Here is a 23399-nt window from a genome sequence, read left to right as displayed (position 1 = left end):
CAAATAAAGTTGCCGCCTTATCCGTATTTTCGTCGATGCTCACGTCCTGGAAACCGCGTCTGACATGAACTCAAAATGTCCTTGTCAGACGCGTCGAATGAAATCATTATCCTGATTGCGCAGCAATTACAATCGCAAGCAGATCTCGCTGCGCTGGTGCAGGTTAACCGCCGCCTCAATCACCTCATAAAGCACATCTTGTATCGATACAACCTGAAGCAACGGAACGGGGATGGAATTCTCCAGGCAGCCAGGCTGGGATCAACCCCTGCAGTAGTCCAATTTATCAGGGAGGGATACCCTGTGAAAGATCGACCAATCCATACCAAGAAACATCGACCACGGCCTGTATTTCCACGACCGGGCCCGTGCTCATGTCGATTAGAGCACCCTATCCTTTGTGCTGCAGAGTATGGACATTCGGAGCTTGTGAAATATCTTCTACGCGCAGGCGCCGGACCAGACTTTGAGAACAACCTAGGCGAAACGCCTGTGCATCTAGCAGCGAGAAACGGATTTCTCTCGGTTATCAAGGTCCTGCTCGAAGAAGGATGCTCCATACCATTCCTCATGGATAAAGATACCGAATTCACGTTGGCTCCTATCAAAGAGGCTGCACTGAAAGGACATATACTCGTGGTCGAATATTTATTGTCCTATGCTCCAACTCCCCGTGAACATGCTTCTTCGACCCTTCCATTTGCCGCTGTCTCCGGTGACATAGCCTTAGTATCTATGCTCCTTGGTCATGGGGCAGATATCAACTACAAGTATATTGATCACCATGCTCCTAGGATATCCCTATACCCACACGACGCAAGAGGGTATGTATCGACTGCTTTATCAGTAGCAGCCAGATACGGGCATCTAGATCTGGTGACCTTTTTGCTTGCTAATGAATCTGCCGTCAAAATCACAACGAGTGCATCTAGTGTCGAGGAGACTGACTTGTACCTGGCAATTTGGGGCGGCCACAATAAGGTTGTCAAAGTGCTTTTGGCTCACGGTGCCGATGTCGAAGGTGGACATATTAGTGCTGCTATTACGAATTGCAACAAGGAATCAGTTGAGATGCTCGTTTCCAAGCACGGAACAGAAAACTGCCCAACTGATTTGCTAGAGCTCGCAGCAGAAGCTGGCGAGACGGAAACATTCCAATTCTTACTCGATAAAGGCTTCGAAGACCAAGAAAAGTCATTCCTAACAGCAATCGAATACGGCGAAGAGGAAATTGTCGCCCTTTTGTTGTCACGAGGGGTAGATCCTGATTTGCCAACCATCCGCGAGTGCGCAGTCGGCAAAGCAATCTTCTATCGAAATGTCGGCATCATAAGATTACTATTGCGCCATGGGGCTCACATTTACCCTGAAACTTTACGAGGCGCAAAATCTTTTGCCCCTCGTCACATAGCAAAGTTGGCCGAACAGTTCCCTGTGCATTCCCTCGGGAAGAAGGCAATGTATCCGTCTATTTATCAGCCCTTGAGGAAGGGGAGGGGGGGGCGATCATGGACCAATAATTGGGACTCCACCTAGAAGAGACTTTGGTGAAAGTAACGTATAATCAGTGATGACATATGGTTCTTGACAGACGCAACTCACTCGTTGTTTTTATTGCTCTCAATCCGCGAGGGCAAAAAAGCGACCACTTGAAATAATCAGCTCCATCATTGAACAAATAAACCAAATTTAATCCTATAATTACCTCCTTGAGCAGCTTGAAATGCTCCGCCTCGTACACCCTCACGCAACAATCATGGCTGAGTCAGACCATGCATAGCCGTCTTGTACAGAAGGCTACCGACGCATCCTGCAAGGGGAACCACAAGGCCCAGTCGGTCGCCTGATAACGAAGGCAATCGGGTGGAAGTAATCCATGTAATCAGCGGCATTGTAGAGTCTACGTCAGGAGGTTATCTACTACAAATGTGGGCAACAAGTCCTTGCGGCACTCTTTCCTTCGCGGAGTGCGCCCGTCATTGCTTGTAAACCCCATCTGGATGCCAGCTCAGGGTCTGAATTGTGCTACGAGACAATCCTCATATGTAGAGGGGTAACGAAAACCAAACAGGTGACGAATGCCACGCCAGAGTCTCCGAACCTTGGAAGGTATGTCAGGTCAGTTAAAGCTACTCTTAAGTCGCGCACCTATAAGCTACAGTAAAGGCGCAAATTCCTTTAATTTAACTGATTGGTCGATGTTTTCAGTCAGTTCAATCATCGGGTGGCGTCCGGGCACATAATGATGTCGACGCGGTTCAACCCGCTTCCCCACATTCTCGGCGACCTCCGCTAATTTCAGTCCGCAGAGGCTCCGCTGAATCTCCTTTTGGACACATTCGGCATGCCCATACATCAATAATGCCTCGCAAGCCTACACCTGCAGACAAGCAGAGAGTAAGGACGGGCTGTCTGACGTGTCGGAAAAGGCGACGAAAATGTAAGGGAGATCCGAAATCCCTGCGGACTCTTGCTGATACTCGCAGGCGACGAGCAGAAGCCGCGATGCGCCAACTGTGAAGTCAAAGGATTCACTTGCAAATATGGATCGGACTTGGCTTTTGTGACGCGATCTGGGCAAATATCTGGGGCAAGGGAGGGTTACAAAAAAATTACGGTTAGTGTCTTGCGAGAAGGTGAGATGCACGCTGACAACAGTAGTTTGTGGATGACTCGCCTGCTTCAGTCAAGGAAAGCAAATCAAGACAACAATCTGCGCCCAGTCGGAGTGATTTGCAAGATAATCTGGATCATGATATCCCATTTCAAAATGAAGACATTGACCCGGTTGGGCTGAATAGCATTCTCGCTCCCGATGTGCCAATTCATTATCCGCCGGGTCTGGGGGACATTGAATTCGCTGGAGGGAGGACTTCTGTTTCCTATCACGGGCATCTTGGCTTTGCGGGAAGCTATCGACGGCTAGTGCGCACGCCCCCAGAAAACACCAGCTATGAGACCGACTTGCTACGTCATTTTCGTTATCACGTTGGCCCGTGGATGGATACAGGAGATTCGAATTGTGCTCTCGGTGTCCAAGTACTCCTTCTGTCCAGATCAAATAGACCCCTCCAGTCTGCCATTCTCGCACTATCGGCAGGCCAGAGATCTCTTCTTTCACTGACCCATACCGAAGATGTTATGAATATGCTGCGGTTTCGCAAGGAAGCAGAAGAAAGCCTGGCACTTCGGCCTGAACTGGAAAGACACGTTGGTAATGTCTTGCTACTTGTCCAGGAACTGTTGCCATCTGGACTGCACCAATGGAGAAATCTAATTTTACCCCAATTTGAGCATCCTCGTGGGTTCATCTCTCCACTTGATCTAGCCGAAGAGCTGGGTGAATCCCTCTTTTGGTTCTATTTCCGACTCGGTATGTCAGCCCCAACAATGAAAGAAAGTTTCTGACCGTTCTTAGACCTTGCAGCTTCGTTGTGTACACGCAAAGCACCCATTATATCATTCCCGTCTTTCCTACAGCGAGACGGATCTCCAATACATACATCAAAGCCTCTTCAATCAAATACGGCCAGATTCCATCAACATGCTTTGTGTCTGCTGGGGCACTGCCTTGCCCTTATTTACGGAGACCCGAATCTTTCTTCCCCACAAGCGAGCTCTTCACTAGCAGGCTTCCCATCTTTACGACAATCCCACTTCCTCTCACAGTGGACCTTTCTCTGGACAGATTGTCAAAAATGGTACAACGAGCGCTCGGTCGATACACAACAAATATTGGATATCCGTGGAGGCGAAGCAGACCAGATCGACCCCGCTCACGACTCATCATTCCCCATTTTGATATTGACGACACCAGTCGCGCTGGTCGCCAATGTCGTTTATCATATCACGTCCCTTCTACTCCTCACGCATAAACCACGACTCCTCAAGTCGCTTCCGGGTCCACGGTGCTATACTTCTCATATCTGGCATGCTCAGGCAATTGCTGGTATCGCAGCTAGTAATGACTCGCCGGAGCAGTGGGACCCGGTACTGGTGGCGGGTCTACTTCTGATTGCAAAAGATATGACACACGAATCCCAGCAAACCGTTTTGCTGGAGCGACTGAAAAAAATTACGGCCACTACAGGAATTAATCTGGAGCATGAGACGGAATTGCTTCAATCAGCATGGAGAGTTGCAAGATATGATGACCTGGAGGAGTAGTATGAAGGATTCTCTTCGAATTCCTCTTTAACCGAAGCCTGTACCGTACCTGAATACGAACACGAGACGAAGCTAGTCTTAATGAGGTTGAATTGTAAATAGTACTGCTTAGCGGTATTTTTATCTCAACGTATTGGGTTTCGATGCTCAATGAGTCACTGTAAAATACTGTAAACTTCTATAGAATATTCTGGTCTCGAAGGGAATTCTGGTGATCTGGCGATCTGGCTTACTCTCTTGCCAACCCCTGAGATACTTCTGCGGTCCTCAAAGAACACTTTATTTCGAAGAAAATGTCCAAGCTAGCTCTGGTAATCGGGTAGGGTCTTTATGAACCGTAGACATATGTGGCCATTGCTCAACCCCTCCAACGAAAACCGCTCTGATATCTTCAACACCAGCTGAAAGTACCAATGTAGATACAGGATCATCGAGCTTCCAGGAAGATGGTGGGTCAAGAAGGACCATGTCTGCTTGCTTCCCTATCTCCAAACTGCCGACTTTCTCGTCAATCCCTAGTACTTTGGCTGCGCCTAGAGTGTGCATATATAGTACTTCTCGTGTAGTCAAGACAGAAGGGTCCTGATACTTTCCTCGGGTAGAATAAAGGCCCATTCGCATATTCTCAAACGGATCGCAACGATCGCTGCTTGCTTCGCCATCAACACCTAGGCCAATGCAAAGACCTTTTTTGAGATACTCAGGAATATCTGCAATGCCTGATCCAAGACGGCCATTGGACATTGGATTCCAGCTCATACGCACACCAGCATGAGCAGCTTCCCTCAACATGGATGGTGTAGGATGCAGAAAATGTCCAACTATAAGCCTCTGGTCAATGAGACCAGCATCTCTAAGCCATGTCCACCGAGACTGCTCTGTCTCTATGTCCTGAGATCTAGGACTTTCAAGGTAATGGAGATGGCCATGTAAATTGAGCTTTTGCATAACTTCGGCTTCCATATGAATACTGGAATCCGTTCGGTATATAATTCCGTGATTCGCAATCATGGTTCCAAGATATTTCCCAGAAGTATCAACGGTAGAAGCCCACTCGAGAAACTTCTTAGTCCGAGCTAGAGCTTGCTCGTTAGACCATCTTGGAGTCACAGCACCCACGTTGAACCCGTGGACGAAGCGAATCCCAGAATCGAGAGCCGCAATGAATTGAGCACGATCTGCAAGGCCATCTCGGAAATTTGGCGAATATGTAAAATTAAACGCAGTTGTGATCCCTTTCCGTATATGAGAGGCCGCGCCTTGACTCGTAAGAGTGTAGATGTCTTGAGGGGTTAAGTTCCTGGCTGGCTGGTAAATAGCCTCCGACCACTCATTCACAGATTTATCCGACGCTTGGCCAGGGAAGCCACTTTGCCAAAAATGGCTATGTGCTGAAACAAATCCTGGTAACAGCCACTTCCCAGTCGCATCAATAACCCTGTCGGCGTCTTCGGCGTCTTCAGTTATTTCGCGTCCGACATAGGATATCAATCCTTCTTGTGATACCAGCACATCTGAAATAAAGGGTTCTTTGTTGGAATGAACAGAGATCAAAAGAGCGTTTTTGAAGAAGAGTCGGCTTTTAGTACGAGTCATCTTTGGAGACTGATTCGATGAAGTTCAGTAAAGCAGACGTTCGTTAGCTGTATTCAGCCGGGTGAGCTAATTAGGACTTGTTTAGTGATTGATTTTGTATCATACCATACAAGAAGAAGCATTTATGGAATCAGACTGGGTGTCATCTTGGGCTTGAAACTGTAGCAATTGCGTGAAGGGGTGGAGAAGGATGGATTCCAGAGTATGGAGGGCCATTAAGGGGTGTATGAGGCTTGTATTACATACAGTATCATACGTACTGCAATGATCCTCGTATTAAACACATCCGAGTCCTTAATAAAAATTCTTACATATTGTGGCTCTTCTCAATCTGCAGCCCTCAGAACAGGGCAATTGGAAAAAAAGAACACACTAGGTTCTCGATCATATCATTCCAAATTTAGTTGTTTCATACAATAGGGATTTAACTCCCGGTCGGTGAGATTAGAGCAATTAACCTGGAAACTTTTCGCTGGTCACCGGGTGCCTCAACTTCTCGGGGGTCGGGTTGGGCCAATCCGTTCCTAGGGCTTGTGCTAGCCCCAGCTTACCCTCGCGGAAATATATTGGGCAAGCTGCCGCGAACTTTCTGACTGAGCGCAGGAAAGTCACATGATTATGAGGCTGAGAACGTACCCCTCATCCAGCTCGTGGAGGCCCAACAAGGACTTCCGTCATGAACCACACACTATGCGCTCTACTTCATCATGACATCGATTTCCATTTCAAGGGCACAATGATAGAATACAATTTGGGGTCAATGAAGGTTCGATAATTAGTTATATCTAGACCTCGCCAAATGGGCGGGTTGGGTTTCGACCCTTGACCCAAAACCCGCCAAGAGATTAAAATACACGTAACATATACCTGATTACATCACTCTATATCTGGTATTGGTTGTATTTCAACAGTAATACTGTAATATACAGGTAAATGGGTTCTTGGCGGGTTCGCGGGTATTCCTTCGGGTACCCAAAAAAGCAATATGGCGAGGTCTAGTTATATCTCTTCGGGTAGGTCAGGAACCGCACAAGATCTTAGCCTACTACCTAAGCATCGCCTTGGGGTCCCGACTGACAGACTGCCAGGAAATAGGTGGCAAGATTACTTCCGCGGGATAAATCCGCTCCAAGATATGAGAACATTGAAACGCAAGAAAGGAGGCCCCACTCCGGGAACCTGCGAGTGGGTACTTCGTACGGAAGAGCTCACTGCCTGGCTTGGATCTGGCCCGACGGTGGGTCCCGAGAGCCAGCCGACCCAGGTCCTATGGCTCTATGGTAACCCAGGAACAGGGAAATCTACCATAGCCCTATACCTTACGGAGCAGTTGTCGGCAACTTTCTCTAATACGGACGGGAAAATGCTAGCTTACTTTTTCTGTGACTCCGCTTTCGATACACGGAAGACCGCGACTTCAGTTGTCAAAGGGCTTCTTTACCAGCTCGTTCAGCAAAACGAAGAGCTTCGTAATCACCTATTATCGAAGTACCATACGCGCGGAGAAGAACTATTCACATCTTTCGACGACCTTTGGGATATATTCATGACCATGGTGGCAGATGAGAACACGGGTCGGAAATACTGCATCATTGACGCACTGGACGAATGTGATAGAGAATCGCAAGACACTCTACTACAACAGCTGGAAGAAACCTTCAAGTGCCCAAACGTGTCACCAAATGCCCGAATATTAGTCACTAGTAGGCCATACCCCGAGATACGCGAAAGCTTGCAAATTTTCACGCATAAAGATTTGGTTTCTTTCCCTCAGAGAAAGTAGGACATGAATATTTTTGTCGAAGAAAAAGTCAATCTTTTGGCCCAAAGAAAGAAATACACACACAAGGTCAAAGCAGAGGTCCGCAGAATTCTACATGACAAAGCTGAGGGTACTTTCCTCTGGATTGGCTTGGCCTGTGGCGAGCTTAAAGATATTCCGTCAAACAGCGTCGTCCGCACTTTGCAGAATATACCAAAGGGACTTAATGCACTCTTCCAGCAACTTCTTGTAACGGCATTAAAGCAGAGTGAGGTCAGTGGTGATGATATCAGACACCTTCTAAGCTGCGTAGCTATTAGTTCGCGGCCACTGACTGTGTCGGAGCTCTCCGAAGCATGCCAGCTGCACCAGGAGGAAGAAGACGTTGAGACAACGCTCCAGTTCACTCAAGAATATCTCGAGTCTTGCCGCTTAATGATCATCATTCAGAACTAAAAGGCACATTTATTGCATAAATCGATAAGGGACTACCTAGTTGGGGCGAGCTCGAGTAATTTTATCCAGGAGCTCAAGGCTCATGCCCAACTTGCCTATCGCTGTGTGGATCGCATCATTGCGCAATTCCGCGACACAAATCAACCACAGTCCGGCTTCTGGTATTATGCAACTCAACAATGGGCTCATCATGCGCGTATGGCCGAGTTACAATCTTCACAAGCGGAGTTCTTCCAGATCGATTCTCGTTGTCGGGAATGGTGGCTGGAAGGTGTAAGGTCAGACATGAGTGTTCCAACGGTGCCTACAAGATTCTCCATATTTCACGTGGCTGCGAAGTGGGGTATTTGCGCTCTAGTGAATCATGCCGCCGAGTTAGAATTTCAAGAATCCGACGTGGAAAGGACTACCTATATTGATCATGTGAATTGTACGGATGATTTCGGTCAAACGCCTCAGGAGCATGCTGCTAGGTCAGGATTTCCGAATATTTCTGCTGCCCTCTTGAACCGAGGAGGGAAGGTTACTACAGAGGTGGTCAGCGCTGCGGCTAAAAACCCGGAGAATGGAAAATCAGTGCTGGCACTTCTTCTCGACCGCCGCGGGTACCAGATCATTATTACTGAGGAAGTCTTTAAGGCCGCGGCTGGAAACACGTGGAGTGGCGAAGCAGTCCTAGCACTCCTTCTTGACCGCTACGGCGACAAGATCATTATCACTGAAGATGTTATTAAAGTCGCAGCTAGAAACCAGGAGAGTGGAAAAGCAGTGCTGGCACTCCTTCTCGACCGCTGCGCAGACCAGATCACCATCACCGAGGAGGTCGTCATGGCCGCGGCTGGTAACTGGGGGAGTGGCGAAGCAGTGCTAGCACTCCTTCTCGACCGCTGTGGAGACCAGATCATTATCACTGAAGATGTAATCAAGGTCGCAGCTGGAAACCAGGAGAGTGGCGAAGCAGTGCTGGCACTCCTTCTCGACCGCTGTGGAGACCAGATCATTATCTCTGAAGATGTAATCAAGGTCGCAGCTGGAAACCAGGGGAGTGGAAAAGCAGTGCTAGCACTCCTTCTCGACCGCTGCGGAGACCAGATCATTATCACCGAGGAAGTCGTTAAGGCCGCGGCTGATAACTGGGGGAGTGGCGAAGCAGTGCTGGTACCCCTTCTTGACTGCTGCGGAGACCAGATCATTATCACCGAGGAAGTCGTTAAGGCCGCGGCTAGAAACTGGTGGAGTGGCGAAGCAGTGCTGGCACTCCTTCTTAACCGCTGCGGAGACCAGATCATTATCACCGAGGAAGTCGTTAAGGCCGCGCGGCTGATAACTGGGGGAGTGGCGAAGCAGTGCTGGTACTCCTTCTTGATCGCTGCGGTGACCAGATCATTATCACCAAGAAAGTGGTATCTACTATTGATGGGGCCTGTCAGCAGAAGATCATGAGACAACTTCTCGACCGCTGTATAGACTAGATCACTATCATGTCGCACTTCCCGAGAAGACTGAAAGTGCCAGGGAAGAACGAAATAAGTTTCACCACTGACAATACACACTGGGTGTCTTTCTTGAATCCGGTCTCAAAAATTATAATACTCATTCAACTCACAGTAGCAGTATTTCAAGACTTGAATTGGTATGAAAGATAGCATTATGTGGTATCGCAGCTAGTAATGACTTGCCGGAGCAGTGGGACTCGGTACTGGTGGTAGGTCTACTTCTGATTGCGAAAAATATGATACACGAATCTCAGCAAATCGTTTTGCTGGAGCGACTGAGAAAAATTACGCCCACTACATAATAATTTAGAGCATGAGACGGAATCGCTCCGATCAGCATGGAGAGTTGCGAGATATGATGACCTGAAGGAGTAGTATGGAGGAATATCATCGAATTCCTCTAACCGAAGCTTGTACCGTTCCCGAGTACGAACTACGTCATATCTGGAATAGTCGTAAATAACCGCTTTTTTGGACTAGCATTTTTTCAATTCTAGGACGGTTGCATCATGTATGATGTTACAGATTTAAAGAGATCTCAATACTCTTCCACACTGGTCTGTCATCTTCCGATCTTTAGCTTCTTAATTCCTCCTGCACCACTGTCTCGATTATCACTAAACTTTCGTGCTCACCATGGGTGCTTCAGTTTATCCTCATCGAAGCTACAATCTATCCCTAATAATATACAACGCCAATTACTATCAATTGTCTAATGGCTCACGTTTGAAAGTTTGTCTAAAATCTATTTCACAGGAAAATTTTTAGATTTGTTGATGGAAGACCAATTGACTTTTTAAGAGATTCCTTGGGTTTCCAAAAATCCTTAGCACTTAGATGAATAATCTGTAGTCGTGTGCCGTGCTCACTTTATCAAATAAATCCTTTGCAGCTCAAACAAATGGACTCACTTATCTCTGCCCGTGTGAGGTTTCTTTCAAGACGCCGAGTAGTCTTAATGTCTGTTAGTTCTGTGCTTAAAACGCTCATCAAGTCGTTCACACTACCAGAACCTGTGGAATCAAGCAATATCCTCAGGCACTTCTTTGCCAGTACTGCGTAATCCACTGGCTGGTGCATGATATCGTCAAGCTTTAGTTCGTATAATTCAACGAGACTCAAGGTTTCGTTGCAGAGTAAATGCTCCAAAGTGGCCCTAGTCTCGGACTGGGCTAGAGATTATACCATGGTAATTGTGATGATGTTGATTAGGTCATAAGAATGATCAAATCAATGTGCTAAGAGCGATTACTCGCCAAAGCCATGGAGATTTAGCGGACTTAGCGGAGGGAAAATAACGATCATCCCTGAGGGAACGCATGTTGATGGCACCACTTTTGCCTTGTTGTGCCGCATCAGCGATCCAAAATCTGCGAATTCAAAACCCGGCTTGTGCAGATTGTCGATACAATTCTCCCAAAGAGGCTCATAGAGTTCCTGTAGTCAAGGCAAACCCATTTATTGTTGCTCTTTCAGCCGCCCAGTTATAAAGAGGTTGCCATGTTCGTCTTCGAACCCCACATCACCAGTTTTGTAGAACCCATCTGCCTTAAAATGCTCCTATGTTGCTTTTTCGTCGCCCATGTATTCCAAGAACACATTTGGACCTTTGACCCATAGTTCCTTGTAGGCGCTGGACGGGTCGTGGTCTTCGGCGGCGACATAACGTGCCGTCATATTCGGCATAAGGCGGCCAACTGAGCCCAGGAACAGAAGACTCTCCTCCCATGTTTGGAGATGGGTGACCGGTTAACATTCACTGAGGCCATACCCTTGCCCCACTCGGAGCTTAAGCTTCTCGTATAGTGCGTGAACGAGATCTGGACTGAGCGGGGCCGCACCCGGGGTCATCAGCTGGAGGGAAATGAGAATGTATTCAGCGGCCAGGTGTGAGTTTGAAACCAGGGATTGTAGTACTAGCGGAGCAACTGCGGCATGGGTGATGTATCTCTCTAGTGCAGCGCAGAAGTGATCCAAACGGAAACGAGGGAGGATGAAGGTTGGAATTCCTAGGTAAAAGTTTAGATGAACAACCACGGTCAGACTTTTTTCTAACATTAGTACAGCTTGCAGCGCAGTGATGTCTGACTGACCAAAATTTAGTAAAAAGGGCAAGATTGCCAAGGCCCGATCCTCAACTTCTTTCCGTCCGCCATATGCCGCAATGCCTGCGTCTCTTTACGATGTGAGCTGGCACAGATTAGAGACGATCTTCTGATGTGACAGTTTCACAGGTTTCGGAAGGCCCGAAGTCCCTGAACACTAGACTATGACGGCAACGTCTTTGGCTGGGTTGTGTATTGGCGGCTTATATGATCCCTAGAGCGGCTTTTCTAAACCCATGGCTAATTGCGCGAAAAGTTCCTCGAAGACTATAACGCGAGAGCTCGAGGATTCCGACTCTTTTTGTTGCCTCCAGGGTCACCGGCAGCTGGTCTCGCTGTGTTGCAATGGCAGTTCCGGCTTTCAAAGGAGTCATAAGCTCATCAACGCTGTATCCAGGATTCACAGAGCTCACAACTCCTCCAGCTGCCAGGGTGCCCCACACGAAAGTTGTATACCACACAGTTTCGGAGGAAAAGACGAGCAGCGTATCTCCCTTCTCCAAGCGCAATCTTGCTGAAGGTGATGAGCGAATTTCAGGGAGTACCACCGAGTCTCTGCATAGGTGAGACTATGTTCCGAACCAACCCTGTTGATAAGAACGCGATCGGTGGGGTATCCTCTATCTTCGTCATGACTTTCGAAAAGGGAAGTTCAAAGGTCAGTCGAATGAATCTCAGCATCAGGCCGGGAGGACGATATCCTGCAAGAATTCATTTCTAATGCTGATATCGACATGTTGAAAATCGAAAAAATAGGATCAAAGACGGGAATTGGTGGACAAGAAGGACAAAGCAATGAACGGTGTTTCCAATGTTCAATCATCTCCCCGTATGGAATTTCCAATAGTACATAGCATGGACTAATACGCAGTCCATAATTAGTCCCAAACATGTCGTGCCTCCAGAAAGCCTCCGATTTGGGTCTAGCAATTAGTCGATCTCTGGATACCAAATGCGCCAAGAAAAAATAAGGTTTATTCAGCTCAGCCAAGGATCTGCCGTGCTAGGCGAGCTGTCAGTCTGCTCGTGGAGTGTAGCCACGATGCATCACATGCCAGGGCCTACAGACGATAAACACGCAGTAAATTGCCTCGTCAGGTAACATCCTTTGGCTGCTGTGATACGGTTCGATGCAAGGGAGCATCAATAATTAATCCGTCAAGGCGAAAACATGGCGACAGTGTAACATTTCATATCTGACTACCAGTTTCAAAGTATACCCTGGATATTCACTATTGACCAGCAGATTGCTACTGCAATGTTTTGTTTCCGTGGCCTATGACGTGTTGCAGCTTGATTGAGGCCAGATGGAGTAGTATATAAAGATCCAATGATTTTTGAAATTGAATAAGAAATTATAGAAACACGTCCAGAGTAGTTTATCCATTCTGCAAAACAGCGCGTCATGTGGGACTTCTTTGATGGAAAGACTGCATTTATTACGGGGGGCTCTGGTTTTTTGGGCACCGCGCTGGTTTTTCGGCTAAGATCAAAAGCACAGTGCAATCATATCTACCTCCTTGCGCGGGGAGGAAAAAGGTATATACTATTTCTGTGCCATTTCCAATGTCACCAGGCTAACGCTGCCATAGCTGCCTGAAAGAAAAATGGAGTCGATCACTACCCTCTGACGTTGTGAATTGGCTGCTAGATCCTGAGAAGACCACCATTCTAGACGGTGATATCATTAGACCCAACTTTGGTCTGCATGACGACGAAATTCAAAATTTGAGCTCTGTGTTGGACTTTATTGTACACGCAGCGTCTTCCATCAACCTCATCCATGATCTCAAAAGCACCTTGAAACATGTTGTCCAGCCATCCGAAGCACTGGCGCAGTTCGCCCTTCAATGCGACCACGTGGAAAGATTTGTTTATGTATCTACTGCTTACGCAAACTCTCATCTCCATGGACTTTCTTCAGAAACTGATGTCAAAGTTGAAGAGCGCATATACCCCCTTCAGTCAATCTCTGAAAGGACAGTGACTGTCGAGTACAAAGAGGCTCAGGCAAGATTCTCAACCATCGAATACGAATCCAATGATTTTCCATGGGCTTATGGATATGCGAAACATCTTTCTGAGCGATTGTTGACGGCAATGTTCTCGGAATGCGGAAGGTATAATCAGCTCCTCATTGTACGGCCCTCAGTCATAGGCCCCGCTGAATGCTTTCCCTTTCCACATTACACGGTTCCAACATCTTCACCAGTTACCATGGTTTCAGCGATGTTGGCGAATACGCCTTTGTTTTGTCTCAACTTCGCGAGCTCCCTTTCCAACCCCGGGATGGATGCGACCCTAGATGAAGTGCCAGTTGATGTTGTTGTTGATCGCCTCCTTATCCACCTTGCTTTTAATACTCAAGGGTGTGTTCATGCAGTGAACGGGGAACGAGGGAGAATCAAGGCGCAGGAAATTCATCAGGCTCTCAGAGCCATACGCTGGCTCCCTTGGGAACCCACTATAATCTGGTCGATGGACAGCTGGCACTCAAAGCATCAACACTGGGTCAATCGCATCTTCAAGTTGCTAGGGACATCTTTCAACTTCTTAGATGAGAGCACCTTTGCAATCTGGGAAGGCCTAAGCCACGAAGATCGTCAATCGTTAATGTTATTTAGTCAGACTAGGGACCACTTGTTTGACTTAACCTCGAGGAAAGAGCATATTTACCAGTGTGTCATCATACTATCTAAACGAATGAGCTTTCCTCATCGTCTCTTCTTTCGACTTCTTTGGTCACTTTGAATGGAATGAATATTATACACCCTACAAGTGGCACTAAGATGTTTTGTTTCCTTCTAGCTTCTAATTGTGTCTACTATCCGTTGAGATGTACGATTTTACTAGCTGAATGCTGCTAACAAGCATCCAATTCACGAGATTGTTTAAGACTGAGCCCCAATATCAAGTACTTTTCCACCACTAAATAGTGATAAGATACAAAAACCGAGGGTTCAATGGAGTATGCAATCGTTAATAATGATCAAAGGTCCACCACTACCTTAGCTGGCCCTTGCACATGAATTCTGAATGTTGTTAACTCTTGTATAGTACCCAACCAATTAAAGATATCGTCGATTCCAAGAGATCGGTACGCGCTAGTTCTACATAGACCATTGGTCGGCCTGGGATCATAGAACGAGTATAATTTCGAGAACTGCGTGCTGCAGCGACTAACTAGCAATTGACTTTTTGAACTGGATTGACGCAAGGGATGCCCTGAAACTCGAAGGTCGACAATATGACAAAAAGATCCACGATGTGGTGGAGAATGCCGAGCTTGTCACCTGTCAACTTTGTTTATATGTTTGGCCTGGAATTAACAGTATTTCACAATGACTCATTGAGTGTTGAATTCTAGCACGTTTAAAGACAATATGCGGCTAAGCAGGTGTTTTTAATGCCGTTGATCTAACGTGTACTAGCGTAGTCTCGGGTACAGGCCAAGAAACAAGTGTCTGTTGAGAGGAGAATCGTTGTTTCGAATTTAACTGTAAAGTACCCAGTTGTGCCGGGTATCCACTAGAGTACTGTAGTAATTTAAAGCTGTACAGCAGTATCCAAAAAATCATAAGCCACTATTTACCGCGTCACTAAATACCCTGGGTCAGTGCGACCCATTAAAAGCAGCATAAAAACCCGCAAACTCCGAGTCCCGTGCAAGTAATGCAGATGGACTATCACATTCAACCAGCTCGCCATTCTTCATCAGAGCCACTCGATCAACCCGTGTGATATAGTGAAGTCGATGCATAACCATTATAACAGTCTGATTGGTGAATTCGGTTTCTATCACTTCTTGCATAATCGATTCTGTTTCACGGTCGACACTAGTACCATCTATTAGTCTCGTTTTAAGTTAGGTCATCTGGGGTAACATACTTGCTTGTAGCTTCATCGAGGATCAATATGGGACTTTTTGAGGCTAATGCTCTCGCCAATGCCAGCAATTGCCTTTCTCCCATGGACCATTTAGAAGCGTCGAGATCTCCGTCTAGGCCGCCATTTGCTTGGATCTGTTTCCATAGGCCCACTTTCTTGACTGCGCTGATGATCTCTTCATCGGAGGTAACTGCATGGGGGTCTAGGCTAAGTCGGACTGCGCCAGGTACAAAGTAAGGGTCCTGTGGGATGACATTGAGTCGCAAGCGGGTTTCGGATGGCTGTATTGATGCCAGGTCCCGCCCGTCGATGGATATATGACCGCTTTTTATTTCCGTCATCTGCAAGAGGCTCATGATCAGAGAGCTCTTACCGCTTCCTGATGGTCCGCAAAGGGCAATCTTTTCACCTGACCTGATTTTTAGGTTCAGATTCTTGAGGACAGGTTTGCTATCAGTACTCCTATATATTATTAATCATTGATATAAAAGCCGGACTGAGGTGCCCTACTGATAAGCTGCCGTTAGATTCTCGAAGACCACAGTGCCCTGGATTGGCCATTCCTGAGCTCCTGGTGCTGGTTCGAGGGCTCTATCCTCGCAAGGAGTGTTCTTTTGGAAGCTGTGTACGCGAGAAACCGCACCAATTGATGTTTCCAGCTGTGTCCATGACTGAATTGCCTGCACCAAGATTTGATTCAGATTCAGCACCAGGTTCAAAGCTACTCCCATACCACCAGCACTGAAATGATTCCTCATAGATATAGCGACCGTTATCAAGACAACTGCCATAGCAGCGATGACTAGATTTAGAACCAAGCTCAGCCATTGCTGCAGACAAAGTAGCATGTAGAATGGCTTCTGGGAGTTATTGACTCTCTTGTTGCATTCGACTTGAAAGTTTTCCTGCCATCCAAAAGCTCTCATCGAGGTGATCCCATCGATGGTCTCCGCAAAATGGGCATAGAGAGGCGCTTTGGCTTCGATATCAAGTAATCGCACCTGTCGCGACGTCCGGAGGTAGACGAGCTGAATGATAATGAAGGTGGCGAGCAGGAACGGAAATGTTATGGCCATATATTTGCCTATCGCGCATAGAAGAAGCAGATTCATCATGCCCAGTGCGGCATCTGTCGGCGTGAGAAAGTGTTCCAATATTGGATGGAGTTGTCTACTCACTTGCTAAAGAGTTGGCCACGCAGAGAGGAAGCTTCATGTCGATGAGGTCCATATCCTGACTAAATCGATTGGTCATAGAACCAACGTCTGTTGTTTGGAAGAAGCTCCATGGTGCTTCCAATGTGACTTTCAATAAAGCCGTATGCAGAGCTAGTGCTGTGTCATTGATGACCCGAATAAACAACAAGCTGGAGACGAATTAGTAATTGATCAGATCTTTCCAAGTGAGACTTACAAGCAAGCAGTGAAAAAGAAGAAGAGACTAATGACCACGAATGCAGTATAGAAGCCTAAATACCAGCCAATCCTGCCGTTGGGATCCTTGGCGTTTGATTCAGACCACCACTGGATCCACAGAGCTGCGCAATGTGTGGTCAGTTGAGACGATTTATACAGATCTGATGGGTGTAACTCACTGGAGAAGGTACTGAGAAAACTGAAAACTGTAATTGAGCCAACAACCACCATACTAATCCAGGGCCCTGCACTCGCGATGTAGTATGAATACACCTCCCAACTTCCATCGCGCCGAGAAAAGTCGAGCTCATCATTTCTTTGACTGGGATTGCTTGAGTCTATTTCGGCTGTAACAAATTGGATATCTGCAGACGACTTTTCAGGATGAAAGTCGATCTTTCCCTCTTGTGGCAATATCGATTTCTTCAAGATAGCACCTCGCTTAAGGTCCTTGTATGAGCCTGTATGAACGACTGTGCCATTGTCCAGGGCAATAATGCTATCGGAGTATGGAAGAAGGGATTCTATAAACCGTTATCTTCAATCCCAATAGACAGGTGCATGTGAGCTATACCAGTGTGAGTTGCCAGAATCACCGTTTTTCCAGCGGTGCGAAAGTATCCATCCTCGGCGAACAGCTTTGCAGATATATCGCTTATACGCTTTGAATCTAGACCACTAAAGATATCGTCAAGGAGGAGAACGGGTAGTTTAGAGTAAATCGCCCGTGCAAGAGCCTGATATCATGTTAGCTACGTCAGCATGTGCCTCATATCAGGGTGACCTACCACTCTTTGCTTTTGCCCTCCACTAAGGGAGGCGCCACTACTGCCTGCTACATGCATGTCTCCAGCAGGGATAAACTTGAAATCTTCATTCAGACCGCAAGTCGAAACTGCAAATTCATACCATGCCGCATCGAAGTCTGTACCTCCGGTGATATTATGCCGGATTGTGTCGTCCACAATCCACGGAGTCTGGGGGCAATATGCAATAGTCCGGAACGTTTTGTCAACTGAGCCTTTCCTGACGGTCATCTCATCTACTAGACTCCTGATCAGCGCCGATTTTCCTGAGCCGATGGGCCCAGTAATCATCGTGATTCCCTTGCCAATGTCCAGGTTTAGATTTTGAAACAAGGGTTCCAAGTCGGATGACCACGAAATGTCTGCGTCTTTGAAAGATACCACACTGGGAAAGATCAAAGGCTTCTCTTCACATTCAGGCTGCTCAGGGTCTACGACTATCGGTCCAGAGCTTGGGGCATTTGAAGTGTCCGTGATTGACGCTTTCTCCAGGTACTCCTCAATTCTTTCAAAACAACCAAAGCACTCAATGAAAGATGGCACCGATTGCACAAATTCCAATAGCGGCGATGTCATCAACGAGATCAATGACAGAGAAGTGAAGGCCTGAGATGCTAACAGAGACTGGTCATGCCGGACCACGGAAATTATTGCATAAACAGCGAACGTCGCATATGGAGCTAGGTCCGATGGAACATTTGCTATCACCAATCAAAACCTGTTCGTAAGAACCGCTGTAGTAACTTACATAATAGCAGCATCCAAACAACCAACTTGCGATACTGAGAAGATTTTTCCAGTTCTGCCACACGCAACTTGGTAACAAGTCCCAAGAATACGTCAGTCAGTCCCAACATCTTGACGGATTTCATGTCTCTCAGCATGGAAGATGTAACAGCAATCCGCTCTTGTACTTTCTCGACCCAAGCCTTCTGCGCTGGTGCAGTTTTGGCGGATATGGGGCCTGCACCAAATACGCATGCTAAAGCATGTCAGCATTTGATTGAACTGCTTTGAGGTTGGGCTCACCTAGAGAAATTATCGCAGGGACAATACAGGCCAGACCAACCTGGCGCTCCAAGAGAAAGAGCGCTACAGCGACCTCGATTATGGAGGCCCACATTTCATGTAAATATTTGAAACTGTTCACAATTCTTTCCACATCTGTTCCCATCAACGTTAGCACAGCGTTCCCTTTCACATCATCCCCAGCCAAAAGTGTTGTTTTGCGGTACAGGCTCGAGAGGAGGCCTGCTCGCACCGTCGAGCACAGTCGGTATGTTTGGCGCCAGTAGACAGCTGTCGATATCTAAACATGGTCAGAGTTTGCCAATAAAGCAAGTCCAAATCCATCAACATACTGCGATTCCCAGATACACGAGCAGAAATGCCCCCACCAACGCCTGCCCATATTCCTTGGGTTCTGCTTCTCCTGTGAAATAATCCACGGTCGCTGTGATCAGGAATGGCTGGCAAAAGGTGAACCCACCAAGGATCAAACGAGGAAAGATTCCAGAAACGGTAGATCCAAGGTACGCACGGAATACGGCTTTCATGAGGCGGTGTTTGCCCTTTACTTGCACCCAGGCTTGATCCAGCTTATCACGTGCGGGATCGCCTTGTAAGCTCTCGTCAACTCCCGGCATATTTTCAACAGAGAGAATTGTTGAATATCCGGTTCGAATAAAAGGCACAACCCATAGAAAGACGCTTCGAGCCCAGAACCCACTAATCTGCTCCACGTTGGCATTTTGATACGAAGGACGCAGGGTTTTGACCTTTCTGGTTGATTCGAGGAACGCAATAAGGACAGTGACGGTATATATTGCCACCCACAAGCTTCTGCAGGGACCTGATCCAGAGATCAACCATAATGAGCGAAGCCGGGGGATCCATAAAAGCACAAGAGAGGAGAAGTATATGACCAGGAGGTCTGATGGTCGCGCTGAACGTTGATCTTCTAGAAATGAAAGAACCACTGCACCGGCGGTGCCAACGATATTGAGAATGTCGGATACTAGTGATAACTGGGTGCGCAAGTCTGGCGCTCTGGTATGTAGAACGGCATAGACCACATGCAATGTAAACAGAGCCGTTAAAAGAGTCTTGAACACATAGTAATTGTTTAGAACTCGCATTATTAAGAAAGTCGAGGGGACATCATCCTTACCAATTTATAGCCTGCTAATTTATAGGATGTTACTTTCACTGAATCTCTTCGTATGATGTATAGCCGTGCTAGTAAGAAAATAATGAAAATTGCCGCGGGGATTACTGTCAGGAAGGCATCCTCGAAAAGAAGAGTGAAATCGAAGTCTCGACAGCTGGCAGCAACGCGAGGGCCAAATTGATGGTCACTGTCAGCTTCGCAGGTTGTCGACATGTCGACTGATATCCGCGATGGGACCAGTCGAATTCTTCTCCGCAAAGGGAGTCCGTTGTGACAAGGCTTTTTAGTTCAAGCAGAATGAAAAGTCAGAGAAAGAAGTGGAAGAACGGGAAGAATTAAAGAAAAGAGTCTACAAAAGTACCCTGTCCTTATCTGCCCAGCTATCATCTCTAAATCCCCATCAATGTTAATTGCATTTCCACCAACCAGCGACATAAGCAGTAAGCAGCCGCAACTAATTTTTCGTATCAACTTTGCAGCCTAAAATCTGATCAGTAAATAACACTTGTCTTGACTCATAGATGTTTGGTGAAATGACACTAGCTTCGTCTGCATCCTAATGATGCAATTCTCCTCCATTATTCGTTATATTTTTTCCCAACTCTACCTTTTTCCGGGAAAGAGAGCGACTCATTGGACTCTGGAGTGGAGGCTCCTACAAAAGGGCAGCTGAACGCACGTTCCGTGTCATCTTAAGCCTAAAATCTATACTTAGACTAGGGCGTCTGGAGTCCGTACATGCCGTCCGAGAAAGCAATCGAAGTTGGGTAGCAGCAGTCAGCTCCTAGCCTCCACGACGAGGTCATATGATCTGCGTTACATAATCTGACTGTTAATATTGCCTATTTTCACCGCCATCTATTGATAAAAGTGGGGGCGGGTTAAACCGCTCAGCAAAGACTCAGTGTCCGGACGCCACCCGAAGAATCAAGATTGATAATTATCGGTTTCTTTCTCTGATCGATCTACCATGGTTCATCATGCCAAGTCTGGTAATATGGGGCAACACGTTCATCGAAGCTTTATTTGCTAAGCCTATTGATATATGGAGTACTGGCATCCTATTTGGGAAAGTCATACCGACTACAGACTCTCAATATACTGAGGTCCATTCTTCTCCAGGTCCCGTCCCGTCGCAGCACCCATGCGTTCCAAGAAATCAGTCAGCCCAACATCCCGCTGCGCCTCACGCATCAGCTCAGCATCCCGCTCGCCGGTGTTACTCTTGAAAACACGGTCCATCTCTTCCAGAGATGTCCCCTTGGTCTCCGGCAAGTAGAACCAAACCCAAGCAATACCAACCGCCAGGAATGCCGCGAAGAAGATATAAGTGCCCCACTCCCAAGCCTGCAACATTGGCGGGACGAAAAAGGCGATGGCAAAGTTGTTGATCCAGTTACTTGAAGCGCCAATCGAGGCGCCTTTGGCGCGGATAGAGAGGGGGAAGATCTCCGATACCAGAGTCCAGGACACGGGACCCCAGGTAGCACCGAATCCTGCAATATACAGCCAGATGAGAGCTAGAGATGTTAGCTAGAGCATTTTTGAGGGTACAATTGCACTTACCAACAGCAGTCCAACCAGCTGCCACATGCGATGGCCAGTCGTGCTGGAATTTTGCCACGATCACTCCAACAATGACCATGCTGCAGAACATAACTGCCGATCCACCGAGAAGCATGGGCTTGCGGCCAATTTTGTCGATGACAAGCTAAACATTGTTAGACAAATTCAGGATACTATTGCGATTGACTTACCATTCCAGGAATCGTGCTGACAATGAACACCACGCCGGTCACGCCAGTCGCGAGAAGAGCAATTGTACCACCAGTCAAACCAAGGCTGACAAAGACATTTGAGGCGTAGTAAATGACTATTTGCGATGAGAATCAACCACGATAATGGACAGAGTAGAGGTACTTACTGGCATCAATACCACTCCACTGTTGGAAGAACATGATCAACCACGCAGTCGTCACGCGCTTGAAATTGTCCATCGTGCGGAAGCAATTGGCATACTGCGCAATCTGATTCATAAGCACACTCTTTCTCTCATGCTCTGCCAGTTTGGGGAATGCCTTGGCAAATGCGCGCTCCTCAAAGACGGCCTCGGCCTTAATCTCCAAATACTCAACCTGAACCAGCTCGTGCTCAACCGGCACTTTTCGCATCCATGCTAGCGTAGTCTGTGCCTCTTCATCACGACCCTTCTTTACCAGCCAGCGAGGCGAAAATGGCATAAACCAGATCCCACACGCCAGACATACGGCGGGAATACCCTGGATAATAGACGGCAGACGCCATGCCAAGTCGGACTGTGTCGCACCCGTCCCGCCGATATTGTTACTGCCATATCCAACCCAGAAGGAGATCATGATTCCCAGGATCGTGGCAAACTGATAGAAAGAAACCAACAGTCCACGCATCTCTGGGGCTGCCAGCTCGGCATTGTACAGTGGGCCGACGCCACTAAACAAGCCCACGCCAAGGCCAGTGAAGAAGCGACCAGCATACAGAAGAGAGGGGTTTCCAGCGGTCGCACCGACGTACAAGTAACTTCCTAGGATAACCCAGCAACAGGCGATAAACATGGTGTACTTGCGGGAGATGATCTCGCCCAGGATTCCGGCTGTGAGGGATCCGACAATACCTCCTAGCTGGAGAACAGAGGTCAACCAACCTGTTGCGGTTGAAGATGCGACGACAGTCGGGAAGTTTTCAACAAAGCGACTCATCACCAAGGACTGCCCGAGGACACCCTGCTGGTATCCATATTCGAAACCACCGAATCTGACAAGGTTAGCTGGTGAGTTTTATCTGTATTCGACTGGGGAACTGACGAGGCAAAGAACGCGATGAATAGGACTTTGGGGTTATCAAAGATAGACTGCCACATTGACTTCTTGACAATGTGGATACGTGGGGCCTCCACATCTATAGACGACTCTGCCATGGCGAAGATCAAGCTCAAGAATAGATAAAGACAAGCACTGTGAGGAAAGAACGTGGAAATTCAAGGACGGAGGCCCCATATATACAATTTCTTCCCCGTACCTAAATCGAACCATAAAAAGTTAAATTTCCCCAGACGAAAAGTGCGGAGGGAGACACTAGACCCGAATTAGACTTGTATAGCCTACACTGACCGTTTTGGATCAACGCCAAGACTGAAACTACTTGGTCTGAGGGTCGGACCATACATTCCTCTTTGGGATGCAGAGGCAAAGACTTTCTCTTTCGGTTAAATGCGGGGAGAATCCAGCGGGAATTATGGGGCTGGGTTTCAATTGACGTAAATGTCTCCATGTCGGAGGAAACTCAGGGACCGCATACAGGTCAACTGGTGTGAATAGGCTTCAGCATAACCAATTGGGTTATAAAAGTCGGACTCAAAACCTGAACTCGCCCGCACGTCTCGATGGCCAACCCCGCCCAAGACCTTTCTATCTCTTGTTCTTGCTTTTTTAGATGATTATACTCTTAATTGGGAAAGGCTTTATCGATAGCGGGTACCCATTAGGGCCCCAAGAAATCCCAA

General features: G+C 47.3%; 9 protein-coding genes across 9 annotated transcripts; 4 read left to right on the top strand and 5 right to left on the bottom strand.

Annotated features, from left to right (window-relative positions):
- Positions 1–75: 75 nt before the first annotated feature.
- Positions 76–1536, top strand: N7520_005315 (ankyrin repeat domain-containing protein; the record flags this gene model as incomplete). The annotated part of the gene is made up of 1 exon (XM_057139249.1): positions 76–1536. One exon carries the CDS (start codon positions 76–78, stop codon positions 1534–1536), a length of 1461 nt encoding a protein of 486 aa, XP_056997456.1.
- An 825-nt stretch (positions 1537–2361) lies between these two features.
- On the top strand, positions 2362–4167 carry N7520_005314 (uncharacterized protein; the record flags this gene model as incomplete). The annotated part of the gene is made up of 4 exons (XM_057139248.1): positions 2362–2440; positions 2487–2617; positions 2662–3373; positions 3419–4167. 4 exons carry the CDS (start codon positions 2362–2364, stop codon positions 4165–4167), a joined length of 1671 nt encoding a protein of 556 aa, XP_056997455.1.
- Positions 4168–4446: 279 nt separating this feature from the next.
- Positions 4447–5763, bottom strand: N7520_005313 (amidohydrolase family protein; the record flags this gene model as incomplete). Its single annotated transcript, XM_057139247.1, has 1 exon — positions 4447–5763. One exon carries the CDS (start codon positions 5761–5763, stop codon positions 4447–4449), a length of 1317 nt encoding a protein of 438 aa, XP_056997454.1.
- Positions 5764–6898: 1135 nt separating this feature from the next.
- Positions 6899–9424, top strand: N7520_005312 (Pfs NACHT and Ankyrin domain protein; the record flags this gene model as incomplete). The annotated part of the gene is made up of 3 exons (XM_057139246.1): positions 6899–7466; positions 7650–7947; positions 8011–9424. The coding sequence occupies 3 exons, from the start codon at positions 6899–6901 to the stop codon at positions 9422–9424; spliced, it is 2280 nt and encodes a 759-aa protein (XP_056997453.1).
- Positions 9425–10350: 926 nt separating this feature from the next.
- Positions 10351–10742, bottom strand: N7520_005311 (uncharacterized protein; the record flags this gene model as incomplete). The annotated part of the gene is made up of 2 exons (XM_057139245.1): positions 10351–10649; positions 10730–10742. The coding sequence occupies 2 exons, from the start codon at positions 10740–10742 to the stop codon at positions 10351–10353; spliced, it is 312 nt and encodes a 103-aa protein (XP_056997452.1).
- A 295-nt stretch (positions 10743–11037) lies between these two features.
- N7520_005310 (uncharacterized protein) lies at positions 11038–12215 on the bottom strand (the record flags this gene model as incomplete). The annotated part of the gene is made up of 4 exons (XM_057139244.1): positions 11038–11199; positions 11260–11653; positions 11817–12137; positions 12184–12215. 4 exons carry the CDS (start codon positions 12213–12215, stop codon positions 11038–11040), a joined length of 909 nt encoding a protein of 302 aa, XP_056997451.1.
- A 766-nt stretch (positions 12216–12981) lies between these two features.
- N7520_005309 (male sterility domain-containing protein) lies at positions 12982–14333 on the top strand (the record flags this gene model as incomplete). The annotated part of the gene is made up of 2 exons (XM_057139243.1): positions 12982–13121; positions 13175–14333. Coding segments are annotated over 2 exons (1299 nt in total), but the record flags the coding sequence as incomplete, so codon positions are not given.
- Positions 14334–15195: 862 nt separating this feature from the next.
- N7520_005308 (uncharacterized protein) lies at positions 15196–19337 on the bottom strand (the record flags this gene model as incomplete). Its single annotated transcript, XM_057139242.1, has 11 exons — positions 15196–15418; positions 15471–15932; positions 15981–16599; positions 16649–16836; positions 16884–17007; positions 17065–17409; positions 17460–17622; positions 17674–18392; positions 18440–18673; positions 18721–19000; positions 19053–19337. 11 exons carry the CDS (start codon positions 19335–19337, stop codon positions 15196–15198), a joined length of 3642 nt encoding a protein of 1213 aa, XP_056997449.1.
- A 1607-nt stretch (positions 19338–20944) lies between these two features.
- On the bottom strand, positions 20945–22814 carry N7520_005307 (sugar porter family MFS transporter; the record flags this gene model as incomplete). Its single annotated transcript, XM_057139241.1, has 5 exons — positions 20945–21381; positions 21428–21572; positions 21619–21734; positions 21786–22651; positions 22702–22814. 5 exons carry the CDS (start codon positions 22812–22814, stop codon positions 20945–20947), a joined length of 1677 nt encoding a protein of 558 aa, XP_056997448.1.
- Between the last annotated feature and the right edge of the window lie 585 nt (positions 22815–23399).

Source organism: Penicillium odoratum (genome assembly GCF_028828045.1).
Source record: "Penicillium odoratum strain IBT 22623 chromosome Unknown utg000004l_segment0_segment0, whole genome shotgun sequence".
Taxonomy (NCBI): Eukaryota; Fungi; Ascomycota; class Eurotiomycetes; order Eurotiales; family Aspergillaceae; genus Penicillium; species Penicillium odoratum.
This window is presented reverse-complemented; position numbering and strand designations above follow the sequence as displayed.